At 48.3% G+C, this 24,091-nt stretch overlaps 2 protein-coding genes across 3 annotated transcripts in view; one reads left to right on the forward strand and one right to left on the reverse strand.

Moving 5' to 3' along the window:
• Positions 1–521: 521 nt before the first annotated feature.
• On the forward strand, positions 522–6,787 carry LOC101389007 (ergosterol biosynthetic protein 28 homolog). Its single transcript, XM_004426376.3, has 4 exons — positions 522–690; positions 3,348–3,438; positions 6,362–6,480; positions 6,610–6,787. Exons 1-4 carry the CDS (start codon positions 558–560, stop codon positions 6,687–6,689), a joined length of 423 nt encoding a protein of 140 aa, XP_004426433.1. The 5' UTR covers positions 522–557; the 3' UTR covers positions 6,690–6,787.
• A 2,721-nt stretch (positions 6,788–9,508) lies between these two features.
• The window catches only part of LOC101391063 (choline/ethanolamine transporter FLVCR2-like), a 51,036-nt gene continuing 36,453 nt past the window's right edge, over positions 9,509–24,091 (reverse strand). The window contains exons 4-10 of one of the 2 annotated variants that reach the window (XM_014784245.2): positions 18,116–18,183; positions 16,764–16,867; positions 13,626–13,736; positions 12,350–12,455; positions 12,091–12,202; positions 11,437–11,492; positions 9,509–10,147 (exon numbers count right to left, since the gene is read on the reverse strand). In XM_014784245.2, coding sequence (XP_014639731.2) covers positions 10,070–10,147; positions 11,437–11,492; positions 12,091–12,202; positions 12,350–12,455; positions 13,626–13,736; positions 16,764–16,867; positions 18,116–18,183 — 635 coding nt within the window. In that variant the 3' untranslated portion in view covers positions 9,509–10,069. Of the gene's footprint in view, positions 10,148–11,436; positions 11,493–12,090; positions 12,203–12,349; positions 12,456–13,625; positions 13,737–16,763; positions 16,868–18,115; positions 18,184–24,091 lie in introns of those variants that run through there. The other variant, XM_087448174.1, reaches the window with a different exon arrangement.

Raw genomic sequence — 24,091 nt, forward strand, 5'->3', positions numbered from 1 at the left:
AAGTTCTGGTTTAGGCTAGTATTTTGGAGAAATTGCTTAGACAAAAATAAGTCCTGTGCCACTTGTTACAGAGTATATTGTTGGTTCACTACTATTAGTGTGACTAAATATTGAGACCAGTTTCTGTAAGGCTTGCACGGAAGTCCATGTGTTATTTTGTAGTAATATTTGTACAACTCCTTTGCTTCTGTTCCCTTTCTTCTCTCCATTTTTTCCACTGCTGCTGTCATTTCCACCCACTGCATTATTTAGCCTTTTTCACCCTGGGTAAACTTCAGCACACTTTGGTTTAAGGTAAATATTCAAATATTCAGTGTGCTAACCTTGTCAGGTAAGGGAAGTGTGTCAAGATCACTGGGGGTGGAAGATCCTAGGGGACTTGGAGAGGAATTTATGAAGTGATTGATCAAGTAAGGTCAGTACAGCCCTCATGAGTGGGGCACAGGTTAACTACGGAGGTGAGAGAGCTTATGGTTGCAGTAGACTAACCATCTGTTGTCTCATGTCCTCTGCCTTTGTTTCCAAGGCAAAAAGCCCTGTCTGGTGTGAGGGGAGCCATGAGCCGTTTCCTGAATGTGTTGCGAAGCTGGCTAGTTATGGTCTCCATCATAGCCATGGGGAACACGCTGCAGAGCTTCCGAGACCACACCTTTCTCTATGAAAAGCTCTACACCGGCAAGCCAGAGCTCGGTAAGAAATCGAAGAACTGCATCCTTTGCGCGAGTGGCCTAAATTGTGGTTCCCAGACCCAGCTGTACATCAGAATAACCTAGAAGACTTACAAACAAAGAAAGCACAGGCGCCCTCTCCGAACCTATTTACTGAAACTTTCACCCCCTGGGTGGGGCTCTGGGTGCTGTTTTTTAAAAACCTCCCATGTGATTCTGATGCTGCCTAATCTAGCCTTTGGCAGTCACTGGAATAAAGACTGTGGAGAGCACTTGGCCCCTTTCCCCCTGGCTTCTCTGAATACCCTTTCATCCATTTCACACTGCCCTAGGCAGTTAGTCTGTACAGAAAGCATTACACACACAAGTGAGGAAATAGAGGTCCTTGGTGACTCTGTGAGGCCCCACTGGAAAGCCATGAGGAAGCTCTGCATGTTATCCAGCCCTCTTCAGAAATCAGGTCACGGCCCACGTGGTTATATTCCATGTTGCAGATGGAGAGTTCCTAATCCAAGGTCTTCCCAAACCGTGACCTGGGCCCTGAGAAGGCACCCAGATCCCTCCAAGTTGGTCTCCCAGAGTGAAGCTCCCGAAGGCCCACGGTGGCCTTTCCCAGCTTCCTGAGCCTCTGCTGAGGGCATCTTCACGTTTCAGCATGCACTCCCTTGCGTTGCTGCCGGGGGGTCACTTGAGCTGCAGCACCACCTCACAGCGCTGACGAGTCCGTGTCACATTTATAGCTAACCCAGATTCAGGCGCTGACCTAGTTCATTTTCCGCAACATCTGTGTATAAAATGAAACGAAGTAGGCTATGGCTCATTTTGAACAAAGCTCAAATATAGTAGGAGTCAAGAACCTGGAAAGCTGGGCAGGACAATTCCACTTTTTCACCCTCAAACGCTGCCCTCGGGTGGTGCAGGAACCCTGTATAGATTCACGGGATTTTAGGTTATCCGCTCTGGCCCTTTGAACTCAAGCTCAGACAGAAAAGCCCAGGGGTCATGTGACTAGCTGAAGGGCATGTAGCTGAGCAAAACAACTGTGTGTGTGTGTGTGTGTGTGTCTGTCTGTCTGTCTGTCTCCAGCCCAGAGTAGAGACTGCCTCCTCCCTCGTGATCTGGGGGCTGTCAGGGTTCTCTGCTGGTCATAGCCGTGCTCTGGAGCATCCCATAGAGTTTCACCTGATGCCTAATCTCCTTAGGGTTGGTGAAATAGTCATTCATATCTCACTAAGTAGAGAAATTTCTTCAGTCTTTTCATCAGAAAAGCTATCAAATTGGTTTATAAAGAATGTAGCTCTCCAGGGCTAACTGCTAGATATTTGGTTGGCAGGTAGAATTTTTTCTCACCTTACTACCATCTAAAGGTCTTCAGGGTTGTGAAATTGGTATCTCTGTCTAGTTTTCCAAAAGCTGGAAAATCCTTAAAGCCCAAGTGAACATTAATAGACGTTTCCATTTTCAGTCTTGTCCCTTGAAATTTCTTTCCTTTGCTTGATAGACTAGCACAGGAAGTGTCTTTGCTTTCACTATTTTGACATTCCTGACCACTGGATGGCTTAGATCAACGGCTGTACAGTACAATCACACAGGGAGAGAGTTATAGAAAATACTTATGCCCAGGGCCCACCTCCAGAGTATGATTTAATTAGTCTGGTACACAGGTCTTGGTAATTTTATAAAAATTTTTCAGTCGATTCTAATAAATGCCCAGGCTCAAGAACCACTGTTAACAGTGGAATATGATCCATACCTTCAGAACAAGATATTTAATACAGCAGTGTCAGAACGAAGCCGCCAAGAGCAGGGTGGCCTCAGAAAACAAGAAACGGTGCTTTGTTCCACTACCACGTGCACAGGAAATCAGTCTGGATTGGGCTCTATTCAAATAATATAGATCTGGATTCAGGAGAAGACCCGGGGACTTAGGTCTCTTAAAGACCAGATGTGGGCATCTAGATAGCTCCCAATATTTCTGAGTTCGCCCCTCATCAGTTTTGGAAGTCTACTAATCTCCTAGGCATCTTGTATTGACAGACCACTCTGCAACATTCCTCCAAATCTGTCCTGATCCAGACTTGCTGGGCTTTCTCAACACCCGAGTGGCTTCCAGTGCAGAAGCTTAAACTACTACATCTAGGAGTTATTGCCTAAGTGGCTCTTTGTTGGGTTTCTATTCTTGGGACTCCCCCACCCAACTGTAGACATCTGAAGAAGAGCTGAGCAGTTCTCATTCTGGAATTCCTTCCCTTCCTTCTAGTTTCCATGTGCGTGGCACCAGCGCCTCTTTCCACTCTGCCCAGCCAGAGGGAGTTCAGGCTCAGCTCCCTGCCTCCCATGACCCACCAGTGACATGGGAGGAGTCTGGAAGGAGCCTTACTCCTCCCCTTCTCAACAGTCTTACTTTTTTTTTTTTTTGTGAGGCGATCAGCCCTGTGCTAACATCTGCCAATCCTCTTTTTTTTTTTTGCTGAGGAAGACTGGCCCTGGGCTAACATCGGTGCCCAACTTCCTCCACTTTATATGGGACACCACCACAGCATGGCTTGCCAAGCAGTGTGTCGGTGCGCGCCCGGGATCCGAACCTGTGAACCCCAGGCCGCCGCAGCGGAGCGCACACTTAACCGCTTGCGCCACAGGGCTGGCCCCTCAACAGTCTTACTTTTATCTGCTACATAGTGAATGGCCTCCAAGCTCGGACCTTTGGGATCTGGACGCTGCTCTTATCAGTGATTCGCTGCATCTGTGCCATCGACATCCACAACAAGACGTATGTAAGGGAAGGAAGAGCTTTAGCATCTTTCTGTTGGAAATCAGGTGCTAAGCATACTCACTGTGGTCCTCCCCTTGGAGACCTGTTAATTATGACACATTAGCCTAGAATGTGGTTAATAAAAGGTTAATAGGTTCCATTCCTTCCAGGCCTAAAAACATAGTAGACTTAACGGTTCTTTAAAGTTTGACAATTCTTCGGAACTGACACAGCAAAGTAGTAGTGTGGTGATCCAGTGGCCTGCATCATATCCCTCTACTTCGTTACTGAGGAATCAGCCTTTCTTCTACTGAAGGAGTAGAGTGGCGTGCTGTTTTTTAGAGCAGCCACCCACATGTACCTTGTTCTCACATTCCTCCTCAATAAGCAGGAATGACCAGAAATCACGATCCTGAAAAAACCAGCCCAGAAGTAACGTGTTTTACGCTTAAGCAGACTCAGTCGGTGAAGGTGACAGAGAACTGGGGACCCCTGTATTCTGCCTCTCTAGGTACTCAAGGAGACCAGTGTGGAGCAACTGCAGGCAGTCTAGCCTCCTAGGCAATGCTGTAACTGGTGGGGCCACTGGAGGGGGCTCGAGCTCTCTTCCCAGCAACAGTCATCACCACAGTGAAGTGGAATGTTCGCTCAGGTCACTGAGTGAGGCCACCAACGCCAACTTCACACTGAAACATTTTTTTGTCTTACCCAAACTCTCAACATCTGGAGAAGAGAGGAGGTAACGGTACTGACCCCTCTGATTATGCCGGATGCTTTCATCCACATGACCTTGATTAAGTCTCCTCCTAACAGCCCTGGGAGGTAGTGATTTTCATTCCAGATTTTGCAGATCTACGTATTAGAGACCCAATTTATTTATTTATTTTTGTGAGGCCGATCAGCCCTGAGCTAACATCCATGCTAATCCTCCTTTTTCTTGCTGAGGAAGACCAGCTCTGAGCTAACATCTATTGCCAATCCTCCTCCTTTTTTTTTTTCCCCACAGCCCCAGTAGATAGTTGTATGTCATAGCTGCACATCCTTCTAGTTGCTGTATGTGGGATGCGGCCTCAGCATGGCTGGAGAAGCGGTGCATCTGTACACGCCCAGGATCCGAACCCGGGCCGCCAGCAGCAGAGCATGCTCACTTAACCGCTAAGCCATGGGGCCGGCCCCAGAGACCCAATTAATTTAAACAGAGGAAGACTGACTCCAGTCAGTCTGCCACTCCAATGGCAATAGACGTTAGCTCAGAGCCGGTCTTCCTCAGCAAAAAGAGGAGGATTAGCATGGATGTTAGCTCACGGCTGATCTTTCTCACAAAAAAAAAAAAAAAAAGATATACCGCTGATCCCTATCAGCCCTTCTTCATCATGGTAAAGGTCTTTCAAATGAGTAGTCAAGCCTCACTCACTCCCTGTCACTCTGAGAGGAGGTCAGATACACTAGTCTCACTTCATACATGCAGGACCGATATGCAGAGCAGGTCTATAATGAACTTGTTGCTACAAAGCTCGTTACCAACAGAACTGAGACCAGAGCCCATTTTCTAGTTTTCATTTTCAGGCTCCAGGCTGTTTCCACTAAACCACACTGCTTCCTAAAATACGTGTCAGTCTAGAACAAATAAACCACAGTTTTCAAGTTCAAAAGAGAAAAGTATTTTAAAAATAAAGTTGGAGAGATCGCAGGGCTAATAGCGCTGCCTCAAATCCCACTGGAGGGACTTAACTGCTAAGCCAAGGGGCCGGCCCGGGGTATATCTTCTGTTTACTGTGCTTTTGCAGTGAGCAAAGACAGCTCAGACTTATTTTTACCCCTATTACCCATTCATTTTCCTTTCTCCCAACACAGGACAGCTGCAGAGGCTGACTTCTGTTTCTAGCTTTATTTAGCCTTTGGTTCATGCACTTCTGCTGTGCACACTCATTCGATTCTCTCCCTAACTGGAAACTCAAAATCAACTCTCATACATACATATTTACTAAATGTGTAAAAACATGCACAGCAAGGACAAAAATCAAATTTGACATACTGGTTCCTTCTAGGGCATAGAAGAAGAATGGGATCAAGATGGGATAAAGACACATAGGATGCTTTACCTGATATCTGTAATATTTTAGTTTTTAGAAAAAAGTATCTGAATCAAAAACATCAAAACATTCAGATTTGGTGGAGCAGGTATAGGTTGCATAGGGATTAATTATAATATTCTCTTATCTATAATTTTTGTATGTTTCAAGTATTTCATAATTCGTAAAATTTCATAATTCAAAAAAAGATAGCATCAGTCCAGGCGGTTGATCACCCTGTAACCTGTCTCTTCCCCACCTCTTTATCAAAGCCGAGGAACAAGTTCTCTTCCTGTGAGGTTGTCAATGTGTCCTCCACCTCACCATTGTCCTAGGCTGAGACACAGATTAACCAGCCCACATTGCGAGAGCATCTGAAAGGCCCAGAGGGGTCCTTGCTGCTCATCCCCCGTTCAGGCCCTGCATTCTGTGGCATCCATGACAGGAGCACTGACCAGCCCCTGGCCAAACATCTGCCGGGTGGGCTTGGACTACAGAGGCAAGCCAGTTTGAGTAAGGAGAATATGTAAGCGTGACTGATCCCAAATCGTCTACACTGCCTGGGACTGCCATTGTCCAGACTCAGCTTTGCTGTAGCTGGCTTCACCACCTTGCTAAGACTTGGAGATCATTCTGGAAGCCGGGACCGTTCTCCTTTCAGTTTAGTCTTTGAAACCTTCAGTTCTGCCCCAGTAGAGAATAAACTGATGTGATCAAGCGGCCAGGTCGTTCTCAGGACCAAGTCTCTCTTCCTTCCGCCATAGTCACTGCCTGGGTTTTTCTCTGTGTGTATCCAGTCTGACGGCTCCTTTTCCTCTGCACTGAGCACGCAGGCCCTTCAGTTCCCATTTCTGTCTGCTCCCTTGCAGGCTCTACCACCTCACGCTCTGGACCTTCCTCCTCGCCCTGGGGCACTTCCTCTCCGAGGTGTTTGTATATGGGACCGCGGCTCCCACGATTGGCGTCCTGGCACCCCTGATGGTGGCAAGTAAGCCTCCAACCACCCTAGACCCCCCACAGGAACTGGCCCAGCCCTAGAGCCGGGGCCGGAGAGCAGACCCACAAGGGTTTAAGAAAGCGCTGTGTTCACGTCTGTTCTCTGTTCTCTGTATTCAAGGTTTCTCAATCCTGGGAATGCTAGTTGGGCTCCAGTACCTGGAAGTTGAACCAGTATCCAGACAGAAGAAGAGAAACTGAGGCCACCCCCACCACCTCCAAGACTTCGTCTTCCACCTTCGCTGTCCTGTGCCTTCATCCTCTCTGCTCTTTAATTTCTTCTTCTCTGCTCTGTCATCAGCCCCCTTACCCATGTCTAGCATTTTACCTTTGGAGGTTTTTTTACATTAAAAAATTTTTTAACATATAACATGTATGCACAATGTAAAGAATCATTTTAAAGTGAATACGCTGTACCTCCATCCAGATCAAGAAATTGCCAGCACCTCCGAAGCCCACTGTGTGCCCTTCCCCCACCTCCACCTCTTCCAGGATCACTTTTCCAGCCTTCTGCCTTTTTCCTTTTATTTTCAATCCTTGATGTGACTTGTGTGGTGGGAACAGGTGAACTGTGAAACTTAAAGCTGCTGCCTAACACAGAGCAGATGACTCCAAGGTCTGCTTTCACAGGTCGTCCACCCACGTTGGGCTCTTCTCTGCTGCTGCACCCAAGACTCTGAACCATCCGAGGGACAGACAGTTCTGAGAAGGGCTCCTCTGTGAGTGAGCGTGGCTCACATCCTTGTATCTACACGTGGATCAGGGTTGGAAGAGTCGGAGCTGTTTTAGACCTTCTGTTCAGCTGTGTTTGTGTAACAAATTTTGTGATAAATAGAAAAACTCTCTGTTCTGATCAGTCCTTGTACTTTGACCTCCCCTAAGCCAAGAGCGCTCGTGCCCTCCTCTGAGCTCAAGTGTAGGAGAAGCACAGCTTTCCACGGATCAAAGACACCAGAGTGAGGACAGCTCAGGACCCAGGCACACCTGGCTGCCTCCAGCCCCCTTTGTCACTTGCTCATTTTTCTTGAAGTCAACTCTTCCTCCTCTCCTTCCTCACCTTCAAGATTCTGAGTTCACAACTGCATGGTCAGGACCCTTTCTTGTTTTCTTCCTAAGGAAGAAACAGATTCTTGAGAAAGCAGAGGCAGAAAAGACAACAAGGCAGCACAGAAGACACAGCTGCCTGACCCTGAAAAGGAGAACACTGACATCTAAGGACAATGCGCTGGAGAGGACAGGTGCCCTCCAGACACAACCCTGAGAGGCTACCACTGGCTGGGGCCTCCCACACAGCGTGTAGACTTGAGAGCCCATTTATGGTTTTAGCAAGTGTTTATCGAACACTTACTCCCTGCCAGACACATGGGAAAGAGACAGACAGCCCAGGCAATGTCCCTGCTCCCATGGCCCTTACCTTGTCATCAGGGAAACCTGATCAACAAGTCAACAGGTGAGAGAACAACTTCAGACAGTGCTAAGAACTCTAGAAAACAAGGAGTTGTGATCAAGAAGGGGAGGAGGGCATAAGTTAGATCATCGGGAAAGGCCTCCCTGAGGAGGTGAATTTTAAGATTAGACCAGAATGCCCAGACAGCAGATGTCTTCAGATATGAGGCGGGCGTTTAGGGCAGAGGGAGCAGCATCTGGAAGGTAGGAACAGTCTTGTTCAAGGAGTAAGATCAGTCTAACTATGGTATGGTGAAGTTAGGAAGCAGAAGGTAGGAGATAGGTCAGAAAGAGGCAGGAGACTTGTAAGGGATCATAGGAAGCTTGAAGTTGATACTTGAGTGCACTGGGAATTCTCTATCAGTTAAGGCTCTTTAGGTGAAAGGAACAAAATCTGCCTTAAAGTGGCTTAAACAATAAAAATAACATTCGCTCACAAAATTGAAAAGTTAAGAGGATATAGGCTTCAGTAATGGTTTGATCAGGACTCAGCTCCATTTCTCCACAGTTCTTTCAGCTCTGCCCTCCTGCATTGGCTTCATCCTCAGGCTGGCTTCCTTTATGGCGCCAAAAGTGGGTGCAGCAATTCCAGCCCTCACATCCCCACAATAGCACATCTAGAAAACTAGCTCAGTGATAAGAACTATCTTTCCCTTACTCACCAGCTATTGTAAGGAGTAAGTAAGAAAAAGAGGCAGTAAGAAACACAATGATCTTAGAGAGAGTGAACATTTGAGTGGAGATCCCCATGGAGCCCACCTAAGAACGAATGAATGAAGCATAAGATGATTTGAATCCTTGAGGCAGGCATCATGGAAATGTGATTCCAGAAAAATAAAGACAAGAGCCCAAAGGATCTAAAAAGAGGACATAGAGTATTTAGCAGACACTATGAATATTAGATTTCTTTAACAACCCAGGCTTGGCTCCCTTCCCAGATGATATAGAGGAGAATCATACTGTTGTCTCTCTCCAGCTAAGAATTACTAACAGATATGGTGCCAGAAGGCCATAGGCACAGTGCAACTCTCTAGGGAAGAAACCTACAGAAAACTGACAGCAGCAGCACATCCAAGTAACAGCCATAAGGTGAATGCAATTGGGAGGGAGAGTGGCAGTAAGTAGGACACTTCAGGAGAAAAATGGCAACTGAACTGCAGGGGCCGAGACTGCGGACTCCAGTCAGAGCAGGCTGGTGCGAGCCTGGGGTGATTGTAGAACAAACACCTCGGCCACCCTGTGAAGCAGAGCCAGAAACGACAGTGGGCTCCATCAGCAGCCACACTTGGTGAACCGTCTTCATGTGTACACAGCATGGGAAGCGGTCAGGGTCGTGTGTTGGGCGTTGAGGTGCAGTCCCCCACGCAGGCTGACAGTAATCTTTCCCTCCTTGGCCTTAAAAAATAACCCAGGTGACCAGGATGGTAAATCACTTCTATGGAGGCCAAGGAGCTGCACCTCCAGCCCAGACCTGCCCCACCCCCAGCCCTTTCCCACACCTTAGTCCTCAGAAACGTGCGAGTCTCGTGGGGACTACTAAAAGCCATCTCTGCCCCACCAAATGACAAGGCAGATCACTTGAAGAATCTTTTATTGCCGTAAAACATCTGGTATTACAAATAGAAAATACAAATTGTTTTTAAAATAAAGCCATGGATTCAGTAAACATTTGGTTAACACACTTTAAGGGGCTGAAGAGTAAACACCTTTCTCCACATCAAAAAGTCAGGTACACTTTCTCTTCACCTCTCTTCCACCCCTACCTCACTCCCCCCACCAGAAGTGTCTGTACACACACAGCCCTGGCTCCCCTCAGGCAGTGGCCCAGGCACCCCAGCACCGCGGCCAGCACAGGCTGCCCCAACGTGCTGAGGCCAGGACAGTGGCCACAGGGGAACAGCACAGTGGTCATGACTGTAGCTCAATGCACAGGAGGAAATACCATCATGTCTTATTTTCAGGAGACACTACCCAAGCCCATGAGTAGAGCCAGACAGCAGGCTAGGCAGAGGAGGAGGTCAGCTTGAGATGGTTTAAAGGGAATCCCTTTAAATTTAGAACATCTGATGAAGATTGTTGCTAGAAGGTGGTCGGTATGCAAATCCTGTCCCCACCAAAGGTGGGGTACACTTAATTCAAGCTGACTCCATTCCCATTTCAAGGGCCTCATCCGTCTGCCCGTTCATCTCAGAAGCAGCTATGGGTTTCTCAGGCTGGAATGAATCAAGATTAATTTTCAGTAAGGTTATAGGAAGTTGGCTGGGACTTCCCTCCCTCTGGAGCAAACAAGTACTTAGGCCGATGACAGAGTTTCTCAAGGCAGCGTCCAGGTGAAGGCATCAGAGGTGACTGTGACACACACACAAGTCCCTGGGAAAGGACTTCTTTTGTAGACAAGAACCTTCCCGTTCCCAAATCAAGTCTGTTAAATAAATGGTTTATCCATGTGCAGTCATTACAACATGGTACAGCCATGAAAAGTATGTTGTACAAGACTAATGACCTGATACAGTGTTCACAATAAGTAAAAAAGCAGATAGAAGATCATTTTTGTTTTAAAAAATACGTATATATTTTTTACACATATTTTTAAAAATACATATATAGATATATATGTATTCATATATGTGGATATATGTTATATGTGGATATAGACATGTACATGTAAATTTAAAAAAACAGCTTCTCACCTCTAGATGATGGTATTACAGGGTGATTTTTAAATTTTGTACACTTCTCTGTCTTTTTCAGTATTTCTACAAAGAACATCTATTACCTCTGTAATAGGTTTTAGGTGTTTTGTTTATTTTTTAAGAAATATTCCACTTTTACTCCTTCTGAGATTTGAAATTTCTTTCATCCAGGCTCAGATTTGATACCTAACATTTTGGTTAAAATAGTTCCCACCTGGTTGGAGTAGATGGGAAACACTTTTCTGTTCTAGATCATACTCCTGGTCCTGTCCCCTTCTACCACTATCAGCTCCTACTTCCTGAACTGTCCTTTTAAAGCCCTACTGGCTCCATTGGCTCCAGTCCTCCGTCTCCATCCCACTGCCTAAGGGGTTGTCACATGCCAGGAGAGCCACTGCCTTGGGGCCATCACCACCAGGACAGAATGGTTGAGCCTGGCTTCCACCTTTGCTCTCTAGCCACTGACCCCAGGCTGAAAGCAGTGGAGCCAGGGCCTCAGGACTTGTGTCAGGATCTGGGGTGGACACTACTCAGCAGACTGTGACAACAGTGATGTGCTCTGGGGACCAGAGCAGGGAGGCCAGAAGGGCAGGAAGTGGGAGAAGAGCCCGGGAAAGAGCAGCAGAAAAGCAGTGCTGAAACACCCACTGAGGAAACTCTCTGGGCGCCATGTTTGTGAGTTGCATTGGTTTCACAGCCACCACGAAACCAGTCCACTTCGGGAGCTCCCCCAACCCCCACCCCTGCTGCCACATCCTCAGCAACACCCAGAACCCAGAACTCTGCCCAGCAAGCTCCCCCATACTCACATTCTCAGGGGTTTCCTTATTTGCTTTCTGCCTCCGGAGATCTGCCTTAATGAATGCTGAGGTCGAGGGATCAAGAAGGAAAAGCAACAGAGACACAGAGTTATGAAGCCGACCAATGGTCAAGTTCATCTAAGAGAGGGAGGCCTCATTTTCCTTATGGTCACAGGTATCCCAGACCTACTTCAGATATCCCAGGGAGCTGGGGGTACCATCAGCCAACTTGATAAAGCCTGGCGATCGCTGCTGTCCCTGACAGGCAGAAGCCAATGATGACACTGGCCTTCATTTATAGATCACTTATATTTGCCACGGAGTTTGGACACATCGCTCTAATCCTCACAACAGTCCCCATTTTACAGACGAGGAAAGTGAGGCTCCCAGAATTTGGTTCACTTGGCCAAGATCAAACAGCTATGGAGGTCAGTGTCACAGTCTGGGATTCAAACGAGGGTCTTTTGGCACCAAAGCCCATGCTCACTCCATCAAAACATGCTACTGCCTCCCGAACGGTTTTCATAATAAGCCATCCCCCCAGCCCCACTGCATGTGTGCCCCTAATCTGTATGATCAGTCAAGACCCTGGGGTCCCAAATTGCCAAACGCCTAAGCCCATGGGCAGCCTGAGCGCCATCTTGTCCTGAGGCTCCAACTCACCAGTGAGGACTACTCCAAGGATGAGGAACACACACAGAAAGATGTTCCCGGGCATGGGTCCATAGTTCTCAATAATCTGGCCCTGGGAGATGGTGAAGATGATCCCAAATACCTGGAAAGGCACAAAGAAGACTGGAAATAAGCACTCAGCCAACTAGCCCAAGGGGGAACTGAGCTGCCACAATGCAATGCCTGTGCCAGCCAGGCCGGGCAGGGAAGCAAGAGCCACTGCTTTGGGGCCACTAAATGAGAGCCTTACCTGGGGAGACACGTTGAGGAAGCCAGATGACATGGCTTCTGGTTCTGGGTATGTGAGCTCCACAGCAAACTCAAATCCCAGCGGGATATAGCCAGTCATAAAGAAGCTAAAGGCCAGATCACAGAAACGAGGTGATGGAGAACTTCCAGAACAAGAAGGATGGGGAGCCCACCTCCTCCCTTAGAACTTTCCTGTTTGTTTCTCCCCATCAAGACATGCCAGGCCCTTGAATGGATCGGGGCATCGCCTCAGTGGCCATACCAAGGAAAGACAGACCCCTACAGGCCAGGAAGAGGTTCATAGGGAGGCTTTCTGTTCAGGAGGCCCTCGGGGGCCCCTGCTTCCTCTCCGTCCAGCCATCAATTACACACAGAGTGAGCATTTACAGAGGGGGTACGGTTTCCTGGAGTGTTCAGACCTCAGCTAAGAAATTCTGTGTCCTGAGTACACAGGCCCTGTGCTGGGAGGGGGAAGTTCCCGGATATTGAACAGCATCTCCATGGCTCTCGGGGACCTGAAAGGAAGAGCTCTGAGTCCTCCTTATTTCCCTCCCTCCAGAGAGTCGCCAGCTGAGAAGGACTGAGTGTCTGTCTGTCTGTCTCTGGCTCTGTCTCTGAATCTCTTTCTCTCACACACTCACACACACACACACACACACACACACTCATGTAGTGCCTACAGGAAAATAATTGGGAGGTGTGGCTGAGCAGAGATTCCCATGGGAAGGGTACTGTTTCCTATGCTTTCTCAAACAACAGGTCTAGAAAATTACAATTCTCATTTCTTACATCTGCACCACACTTCTTGCTGCTTTCACATCTATCTCTCTCAATCCTTCTAACAACTCGACGAGGCAGGCCACTCATCTTCATTTACAGATAAGAAAACTGACGCTCAGAGCGGTTAAGTGATGGGCCTGTGGTCTAACAGACAGTCAGCAGCAGAGCTGAGACCAGGACCCAGACTTGCTGACTCTCGGCCCTGTGTACTTTCTGTGACCCTGTGTTGTCCCAGGCAGAGCTAAAAAACATTTCCAAGCCTCCAGGAGGTGTGTGAAGGACATCCTCCATCCCAACAGCATGGATGGGCCAGGGAGCCCCAGGTGGCCTTTTCAAGTGCTGCAAGGAAACAAGAGCTCTGGGCACTACGTCCACATGCATCTCCAGAGCTCAGTGAGAAGGCAGCAGAGGGATCAATATGGCTTCCTAGGATGGCGGCAGCTCTAGAAGCCATGGGATGGTGTTTATCAGTTAAACAGGTTAGAGGTGAAACTTACCCCATTGTGCCAGCAGTGATGAACACTACCCACAGGTGTCCCAGGTTCAAGGTGAATGTGTAGAGCACCATGCCCACCAGGGTCATGATATAGACCACCAGTGTTGTCTCCCTACAAGCAGAGGCAGAGAAGTTGAGTCACGCACTTCCGACTTTAACAGGATTATCCATCCATCCATCCATCCATTCATTCAATCGTTCTACAAGTATCTGTGGGGCACTTGCTATGTGTCAAGCCCTCTGCTGTGTGCTAGTACATCTGCTCTCACGGAACTTTCTGTCCATGAGGTTGATGGACACGAACCAATGATCACACAAATAACTACTGAATTACATCGTGGTCACTGCTACAAAGGGTAAGACCAGGAAGTACAAGCCATCTTGCTGCACGTGCATTCTCCTCCTGCAGAAGCCTCTCAAAAACATCGAGCTGCACCTTGAGTCGTCATGTCCTACCCACAAGCAATAAGGTCCGGCCCTTTCCTTTCCTCATCCCGCACCAAAAAACCAAACAGGACAACATCAGCTCTGGTCAGGCGGCAGTGGCATGCAGAACTCCCCCAGAGGCCATCCAATTCTACTTGTCTGCTTTGCCCCAAGCCCCACAACAATGCTGGGCAGTGTGACTTTTCAGTTCTCTCTGTCATCTCTAAGTTCTTCCTGTTGCCACGTGCACAGGTCCAGCCCAGCTTTTCCTGCAGAATCTGAGCCACTCTGCTCCAGACAGTGGAACTAAGAGAACATTCTCCAGCCCTGAACTAAGTGCTTGACTCCAAAGCCAGAGTGAGAACCCTCCGCCCTCTCCCTGTGACACTTTCCTTTGTCTGTCCCCTCAGAAGGACCATCAGCAACGTGCTGGTTTCTGTTTCGGGCTCACCCTGCTAGTCCCCTCCACACACGTCTCCTCCCGTGCGGCCCAGGCACGACTCTGCTGCAACCCCGACTCCTGCAGCTGGACCTGCATTCCTCTCCCTGCCCTACTCACTGCAGAGCCCGGGCTCCACACAGCCCTCCGCCCTCCTGCCCGAACATCAGGACTCAGAGGATGAAGGCTTACAGGCTTCACTCCTCTCCTGAGGCCAGAAACACGGTGGGGGCGCCAGGAGACGTAGACTACGGTTATGTCCAACTGATACTGCACTTACTGGGTGCCAGGCATTCTGTCAAGCACTTAACAGGCATTTGATTTCCCCCAACCCTCACAAAAGCCCTGCAAGAAATGCATGGCTACCCCTAATTTTACGAATGAGGAAACTGAGTCTCAGTCCAGTTATTTGTCCAAAGTCACCCGCTGAGTAAATGCAGAGCTGGGATTTGAACCCAAAGCTGGGATTTGAATCCAGCACTCTTTCTACCACTGCACACAGGAATACTAATATACCGTGTGGTTGCATCTTGGAAAAGCTTAAGGTCAGAGCCTCTGAAGAAAGCCCCTCCCACCTGGTGCTCAGAGCAGCTGCTGAGGGTACATGAGCTTCCTCCTCCCCCATCCTGCTCCCCTTCCAAGGTCCCCCCCGCCCCCCCCCCCCCGCCGCAGAATGCAGCTTCATGGACACCAGGCTCTCTCCCTGACCCACAAGCTCATATTTTGCCATATTTGTTTCACCATAGCTTCATCTCAAACCACTGACCCATCTAGAAAAACTGTCTGTAGTCCCAGCCTGAGATCAAGGGAACTGACCACCCAATTTCCAGCCTCCAAACCAAAGGGCTGGGACCCTTTTGGGGGGGGAACTGCCACCGAAATGACCAGATCACAGAGCCCTCTCCTCCTTTCTCTGCCTGGGTAGCAGTGCAGACAGAAGAACGTCTCCTGTTGACTGCAGGACTGAGACATCAGGTGACACCAGGAACTGGTGATGACAGGTTCTGAAGTGTCCTCCCCAGCCCTTTCCTTCTATTTTCTAGTTCATCTGAATCATCTGGCTGCCCACGTCCCAGCCCAGCCGACAGTCCAATTCCTTCCTTCTCCTGCCACAGGGCAAGCCCTGGAAAAAGGGACACTGCGGTCCACTGGTTTGGGGGTGGCCAGTCCTCACTGCTCTTGTGTCTGGCTGAAGCAAGCAATTGACAGGTGGCAGAGACGAGACGGCAGCCAAGCTCCACCAGCAGTAATTAAGCCGAGCCAGGCTCCTCGTCGTGCTCAGCCAGGCGGCCACAACCCCAGGGATGGCCTCAACTGACCTTGGACTAGGGCGGCCAGAGTGAGACCTGGTCTGACCAGAGCCTCACAGAAGCGGGTTTGTGTGGAGAGAACAGCTCTGCTACTGTCTGTCGCCTCCAGACCCTGGGAACTTTGGAGGCCTTGACAATGTGGCCCAGAGTACCGCCATGCCCCAGCGCAGGACAACCCTGGCAGCTGCCCTGTGGGCCACCATTAATTGAGTAGCACTGCATGCAGAGCACTGGAAAGATGCAATAAAAAGGGAAGGAAGTTGGGCCTCTGTTCCCCAGAGCCTTTTCTCAAAGGCTCACTACAGAATTGAGCCATCTGGGTTGCCTTTTACAAATGCAGATTCTCCTACTGAACTGGCATCCTGAGGGTGGGGCCCAGGAATCTGTGTTTAGAACAAGCATCCTGGATTAGCCTGGCATATGCCAAAATCTTAGCGGCTCTTAGAAACTCACTGGACATTCAGGCCCAAAGCACATCCCAATATTTACCAATGAGGTGTAAGCAATTGCAAGACAATACTGCAGCCCAGAGGAAGCACAGAGTACCTTGGTTAACCCCTGGGGTCCAAGAGGGAGTCATGGGAACGGGGCAGTGGAATCACCTCTTCATGTCCGCTCTTTGGACCTTCCACAAACTTCCCAACTGCTGACATTTTTCCACCTTCATTTTCATTTCTCCCTCATCCCAACCTTCCACTGCTACTTGGGGGTGAGACTGGGGAAGGTGCTGCACTAGGCATCATGTCCTCCATCTCTAGTCCTCCGAAGATCCCCATGGGGCGGGTATTGCTTACCTCATTTTATAAATGGGGAAACTGAGGCTCAGAGAAGATAAATTTCAACTGCCTAGTTGACCACTCAGACCCCCAGCTGCCGCACCCAAACCTTTAGAGCCGTATTGCTAATGAATGTGTCATTTCAAAACACTGGTCCCCAATTCTCAGTCCAGGAGGAAGTCACTTACTTGTAGGCTTTGGTCCTATCGAGCCAGAGGACTGGGACCACAGCCCCGAGCATTCCTGCAATGATGATGGTCAAGCCAATTCCTCCAGCATTCACTTCTTCCCCCTGGGAAACCACAGCCCTGACGGTCACTCAGCAAGGGGACGAGACACCAGGCAGGGCACAGTCACCACAAGGCAAAGGGGCAAAGGCAAGTAATTCAGGCTCCATTAGAGACAATTCTCAGAAAGTACCAGGGAAGATGGCCTGTAGGAAGCTACCAGTGTGGAGAGAATCCTAGAACAGTTGCTCCTCCCAACATAATATAACCCTGGAGTGTGAGCATGACACTGGATGCTGGGGGGAACCAAATTCTGTCCTTCGAACCACTTTTAGGTAAATTTTTTTAAAAAATTCAGTCCTTACAATAACCCCTTTATTTTTCATTTTTCTCATTTCACAGAGAGGGAAACTGAAATAAGTATATCCAAACATTCCATACTTAGGTTTTTTGAGCTATCAGTGCCAAAGGAATAGGGAGATAATAGTTACCTATTTTTCAGTGATTATTATGAGCCAGATACTATGCCAAGAACTTTACATCATCATCTCATTTAATTCTCATAATTCCCCACCATAAGGTTAGGAATCAATATTCCCCATTTTACAGATGAAGAAACTGAGGAACAGTGAAATTAACCTACCTACCCAAGGTCATGACGCATTTATTAAGTGCAGAGCTAGGATGTGAACTCAGACCTGTCAAAACTCCAGAACTGGAACACTCAGCCACAGTGACCCACAACCTCTCAAAGGACCCTCGTCCTTTCAAAAGAGGACTGGACATGGGATTCCTGACTCCAGGACACTCAGAATCCCACTCCCAGTATCCAGCCCTCACTGATTCTGGAAACATTTAAAAAATGCTTCAGTGGAGCAACTAAGATTCAAAATTACACCTTGCGCATATTTTGCAAATTAAATATTTCACATGTGATTCTATACGTATATATGCTTACCTACTGTGTTGCCAGGCACCAGGCCCTGCGCTTTACATACATATAATAGATATGAATGTACATATACACACACGATATTATTTACTTTCTAATCCTACAAATAATCTTTCAGTAGGTAATGATGCTCCTTTTGCAGAAAAGAGAATGAGAGCTCAGAGAAGCTAACTAGCTTCTCACACAGGTCAGTACCACCAGAGCTGGGGTTGAGACCCAGGGCCATCTCCCTCCAAATCCCATAAGCATACCACCATACTACACTGCCAAGACCTAGGGGAAACCAAGGAGTAACTGCCACCCTAGCTCCCGCCGAGACTCAGAAATCTCAATCTCTCTCATGCTTGGGGAAGTCCCTTACCGGGTAGTGCAAGATCACCATGCGATTCAGCAGAGTGGACAAGGCATAAAAAGCACCAGCATTCAGACCTGAAGGAGGGAGGGAGAAACACAGCATTAGGGTCAGCCTTCCACTGGGGCCAGAGCTAAGTTCTCCCCTCGTAGTTAGGGAGGTTAGAAATCCTCATCCTCGTTGCCATAGGGAGTGGTGTCCTCAGAGAAGAAAAATCCAGGGCATAGGAGGCTATTCTGCAGTGTTTCTCGAAGAAATACTCCAAAACAACCAAAAGTAACCATTTGAACCTTTTCTTGGCCACATACCATTGCCCTCTGATCCCTTTAACTCTGCCCTGGAAACACAGGCTCTAGAAAGTATTACTCCTAGGTCAGAACCATCCACATTCCTCTTAAGTGTTGGCTAGACCTATTGGGTCAGTAGAACCACTGGACACCATTTGAAACCAGAAAGGACCCTAAAGAGCATTTAGTTGACTCACCTAATTCATCGACTCATTCAACAAATAAATGTGTCACCCAGAGAAGTCCCTAAAACTTTCCAAGTCCACTGCTTTGTTTTTAAGTTGTGCTTGCTTATAACAACCAAGGCAGAACAACGCCAGGTGGCGAAACTGCAGAACTGGTCCAAATCAGAAATGTCCAAGATGGCGATGGGGTGCCGTGCGCAAAAGGAAACGTGTGTAGCAGGGGCTGTGTGCAAGAAGGGAAGATCTAGGCATGCCCCAAATGCCCCAGCCCTGAGCGATAATGCAGAGACCCCTCTCCCTTCATATCCCATTAAGAACCCAGCTCACGTTCCCTTCAAGAAGATGTTTGAGAGCACGAACTCTGCCTCCTCCATTCACTGATCAATGAAGAATGTTTCCGCTCTGCTATTCCTAACCTGGACTCCTACCGGCGCGAGCAGATCGGGGCAAAAGGACTCACCAGAGGGTCACCGGTCCCTTAGGGCTCAGTAACAAATGGAGCACCTAGAATATACTGTAAGAATCTGTGTCCTTAGAGAATGAGGCCATTTGTCTAAAGCCATACAGTGAGCTAGTAACTAAGATTAGACTGGAACTGACCCAAAGGAGACAGTGCCTCCTGCCCTCCCTTCATAATAACAGTAACGATGATGATGATGATGATGATGACGATGATGATGATGATGATGACGACGATGGCATCAGCTGCACAGACTTATGTACTAGACACTGTTCTAAGCACCTTAAATCCTCACAACCACCCTAGACGGTAGGTAATATTATCGTCCCCACTTTGTAGATGAGAAAAATGCACACAGGGTCTAAAAACAAATACACAGGCCACTAAGTAATGCCCAGCAGGGGTCTTTTTAACTTTAACTCATTTTGAGGCTCACAACTACCACTGGCACCCTTCACATTAGAAGGGTATGAGACAGCTCGCGGGCAGGGCAGCCCCAGGAGTTGCTCTTCAATGGAACCAGTCCATAGAACCCCAGTCCATGGAGCCATCCAGAAGCTGTTCTCTTTGGCCCTCAACGTGATGGCTCAGGTGGAGGGAAAGGGAGACATGGCAACCCTGGTTTAACACCTCACAGGAGCTACTATTGCTTGTAACGACCCCATAGCCATAGCTTCCAGGGTCCCCATAAAGGACAGGCCACTGGAAAGAGACACCGTACTCAGAGAAGCACCAAGAATGGGTTCCTACCAGATAGGAAAAGGCCTCCCAGTCCAGCTGCAGTCATCTTATCCCAAGAGGTCATTTTTATCATAAGCAACGTTGCCTAAATGCAGTTGACTTACCCCCTTATCAGGTTTCCAGAGGAACGAGATACAAAGTTCAGTGAAGGCCAGATTCTCAGAAAAATGGGAGAGGAAGTTTTGTTTGCCATTCCCACAATCCCACAGGTAGTAAGAGGCAGGGCTGGATTTGAACCCCAGACCGCATGGCTCCAGAGTCCTCGATCTTAATGACTCTACTTTACATCCTCACAAAACTGATTCTCCGGATTTCCCCAGCTCAGGGGATGACAATTTCGCGTCTCAGCCTCTTCTGGCAGGTCGCCTCAGGGATGCAACAAGGTTGGGCTCAAAGCCACCTCCTGACTGGCACAGGGCCACAGTGGGTTGGCAAACCCAGAAATGTCACCAAATGTCGCTACAAGCTGATGCTCATGAGGACTCGGAGGCTCTCAGCAACTTCTGACACAACAAACATACCTGACTAACCTTCATACCACACACCCAGCCACTTGGAAATTCCATGCCTGAGTCAACAGGTCCCACAAGGAGATGCGGAGGAGCGGGGGCAGGGAGAAGGATGGAATCAGCCCTCTTCCTGCTCCTCACACCTCCCTCAGCCTCTGGGCCTCACACTACAAGGGGCAAGAGGAGGCTCCAAGTCAAGCTCAGCTTCGGGGCATGACTGCTCTCAGCTGGGGGCCCGGCTGGGATGAACAAGGAGGGCAGAATCCTCAGGAAGGGAGGGAGAACTGGAGCAACCCCACCCCCTACACCAGCACTTTCCTGAGGCTGAAAAAGGCAGAGGGAAGCAGTCCTGAGCTGGCTGACCTGCACTACTGAGGGAGCAGCTTCACAGGGGCTGGAGGGTTTAGGGAAATCAGCCCCACCTCAGCACACCCGGGAGCTTGTGAGAGATGCAGACATTCTTAACCCCGCCCCAGACCTTCTGCTGCAGAAACTCTGGCAGTGGGGCTGGCAATCCCCGCTGAGACAAGCCCTCCAGGTAATTCTGCTCTTGCTCAAGTTTGAGACCCACTGGCTCAGCTAGATTAGTGTGATTTACCAATAGCCATCCCAGGCCACCAGACATGGTTCAACAGCACAAACCACTCCACTGCCCAAATCAAGGGGTCGGTGTCCGCACTCGAGAACAGGGATGAATGCGTGCTCTGCCCGGTGTGTGAGTCCCTCTCACAGGAAGACAGGTTACTGTATTATACTTGGGTATGACTGTCCCCAGCAAGGTAAGCCTGCCGGGTCAGGGCCGTACTCCTGTCAGAAAATGTGATCTCCCTGAAAGGCCTGGTCATCCTGGTATCAGTCACTTGGGAGATGTGCTGGTCACTGAGGAGACCGGCTTTAGGAAGGCAGAAAGGATGTGTCATCACTCTGAGTTTCTCTCCCTCGTCAGGACCAGTTTTTTCAAACTGTGGTCCAGAGACCACTGGCATTAGAAGTCCTTAGAGTTTAAAAATGCAGATTCCTGGCTCCACCATGGACCTACTAAATCTGATTCTCCTGGAAGGGGGCTGGGAATCTGCATTTTAAAAACAACAACAACAAAAAACCCTGGGCATTTCTTAAACTTCCTGGAGTTTGGGAATAAATGGCCTTGGGAATCTGGAACCAGGCCTCCAGGAGCTGGGGTTAACACGGAGGTAGCTGGGATGGGAAGGGGCTTCAAGACCATGAGAATGACCCATAACACACCTACTTTAGAAGTTCTCAACCCTGCCACCCACCAGAATCGCCTGGAATGCTTGTTAAAAGCAGATTCCCAGGCCCTAACCCAGACTTTCTGAATTTGAATTTGCAGAAGAGAGGCAGGGAAACCTATGCACACATTCAACCAAGCACCCCAGGGCATTCTGTCCTCAGGGAGCTCGGGAAACACTGATCCCAGATCCTATCCCTGGGTTCTGGCTACTCTGTGTTCATTTCCCTTCAGTCCTTCCTGAACCTGTAGTAAACCCTGAGGCCAGCCTGACCTCAGCAAAGTTCCAGGGAATCCGGAGGATTTTATACCCACTCTGAAGACAGGATCTTAGACAGGGCGCAAAGTCCCTTCCCAGGCCCATGTGGGTGGGGCAGTGGTAAAGCCCTTGAGAGCCCCAGGGAAGGTATCCTCAGGACACACTTGAGGCTCAGACTTCAGATGCCCACACTGGCAGATTATTCAGAAGCATAGCTGGAGGCAAGGCTGGGGGATAACATGGAAAAGTATTCCCTTTGAGGACATTCTCTAGAAGAGGAGCCTTTTCAACAATTCTTTTTACACGGCAGTTGGTACACCATTGATGAAAAGACATACGAGGAGGCCATGTGAAAGCAAGTCCTAGAGACACAAGGAGAAGGTAGCCAAAGAAAGGTTCTTTCCTTCACCCCACCCCACTGCTCATACACATCACCAGCCCTGCCCTACACAGACTCTGGTAGACCTGAGGAGAATCTGGCTCCCGCCCTGCATCTTCCTGCATTGCCAAACTTGGAGGAGGGAGGGTATTTTACTAGAGGAGGAGGCAGTTTCTTATTCCTGTGATATTTCAGCAACATCAAGCATAAACCCAACCTCTGCACCTCCTCCTCTCTATGTTGGGCTGCCAGATTTAGGAAAAAACAAAAACAAACAGCACATCCAGATAAATTTGAATTTCAGATAAATGAATAATTTTTTAGCATAAATATGTCCAATATTGCATGGGACGTGTTTATACTAAAAAGAATTTGTTGTTTATCTGAAATTCAAATTTAGCCAGATGGCCTTTATTTTATCTCTCAAATCTACCTCTAAGGGTGCAGCCAAAACCCTATAGGGAACAGCCAGCCACAGGCAGAAGCTGGAATTCCTCCAAAGCCTTCACTGTATCACTGCACCTCACGTCTGGGCAGCTGACTCTGCAGCTTGGAGAAACCACTACAAATACAATACTGGATGTCCCACCAGCTGCACGAGAGCGACTCCTTACTCGGTGAAATCTAGTTCAGACCAACGAGAGAATGTAGGAAATCAGCAAGTTTACCAATGCAACAGCAAGGTGGATGCATGCCGTGTCTTTATTCGAAACTGCTTTAAAAGCATTCATTTCCCTTCAGAGCACTCCAATGAGAAGCAAATGTTACTACTATTTTCTGAGGCGGGTAATTAGAGAGACAAAGGATGGGCACAGGACGAGTGAAGGTGGTACACTCAGGGATTGGCAGAGCTGACACCAAAACTCAGACCTCCCATTCCTTATGTGCCAACTCTAAACTCACCAGTCCAGCAGTCAAGGCTCTTACCCCAAGATGTCCACCACGGCCAGCAAAGGTGCCCGTGAAATGCTATCATCTGCTTGATTCCCAGCTACATGCTCTTAAGTGCATATAATTCAGAGGAAAATATGAACATCAAATGTACAATATAAAAAGTATGAACCGTTTCCCTCTTCAAAGCCCAATCTGAAACTACAGGAAAGGTGGGGATGCTGGGGGATCTCTGGGGGCTTCAAAGCCTCTAGCTTAATTTATAGAGGGTTGTAGTTGTTGTTGTTGTTTTAATTTAGAGCAAAGACAGTGGGAGAAAAAAGAGAGATTCTGAAGTGGACTACCACGTCAACTCTGGAAATGAGATTCTCTTCCCTCCCCAGGATTTGTTGTTGTTGCTGCTGTTTGTTAGGTATTCAAATTTATCTTACCAAAAGCCAAGAAAATGAAACGAAAGAGGAATGTGATTTTGTATTCAGGTAAAAACGGAATCAATGTTATCAGATGAAGGAGGATTGGTTGAGGAGTGCTTCGTGTGGCAAGATTCATGTATGCATTCATTCATTCATTCATTTCTTCACTCATTCAATACCTGTTGGAGAATCCACACCAGGCTGGCCACTGCTGAGGAACTATAAAGAGGAAAAGACATAAATCCCCACTCTTGGGGAGTTCATTCTAGTTGGAAGACAGATCTGGAAACAGTTTTTTAAAAATGATAAGTGTTGGGGCCGCCCCTGTGGCATAGTGGTTAAGTTTGCAAGCTCTGCTTTGGTGGCCTGGGGTTCACAGGTTTGGATCCTGGGTGCAGACGTATGCACCGCCTATCAAGCCATGCTGTGGCAGGCGTCTCACATATAAAGTAGAGGAAGATGGCCATGGGTGTTAGCTAAGGGCCAATCTTCCTCAGCAAAAAGAGAAGGATTGGCAATGGATGTTAGCTCAGGGCTAATCTTCCTCACCAAAAAAAAATTAATTAATTAAAAAAACATGGTAAGTATTAAGACGTACCAGAAACAAGACAA

Source organism: Ceratotherium simum, chromosome 24 (genome assembly GCF_057802395.1).
Source record: "Ceratotherium simum simum isolate JZ-2026a chromosome 24, ASM5780239v1, whole genome shotgun sequence".
In the NCBI taxonomy this organism is placed as follows: domain Eukaryota; kingdom Metazoa; phylum Chordata; class Mammalia; order Perissodactyla; family Rhinocerotidae; genus Ceratotherium; species Ceratotherium simum.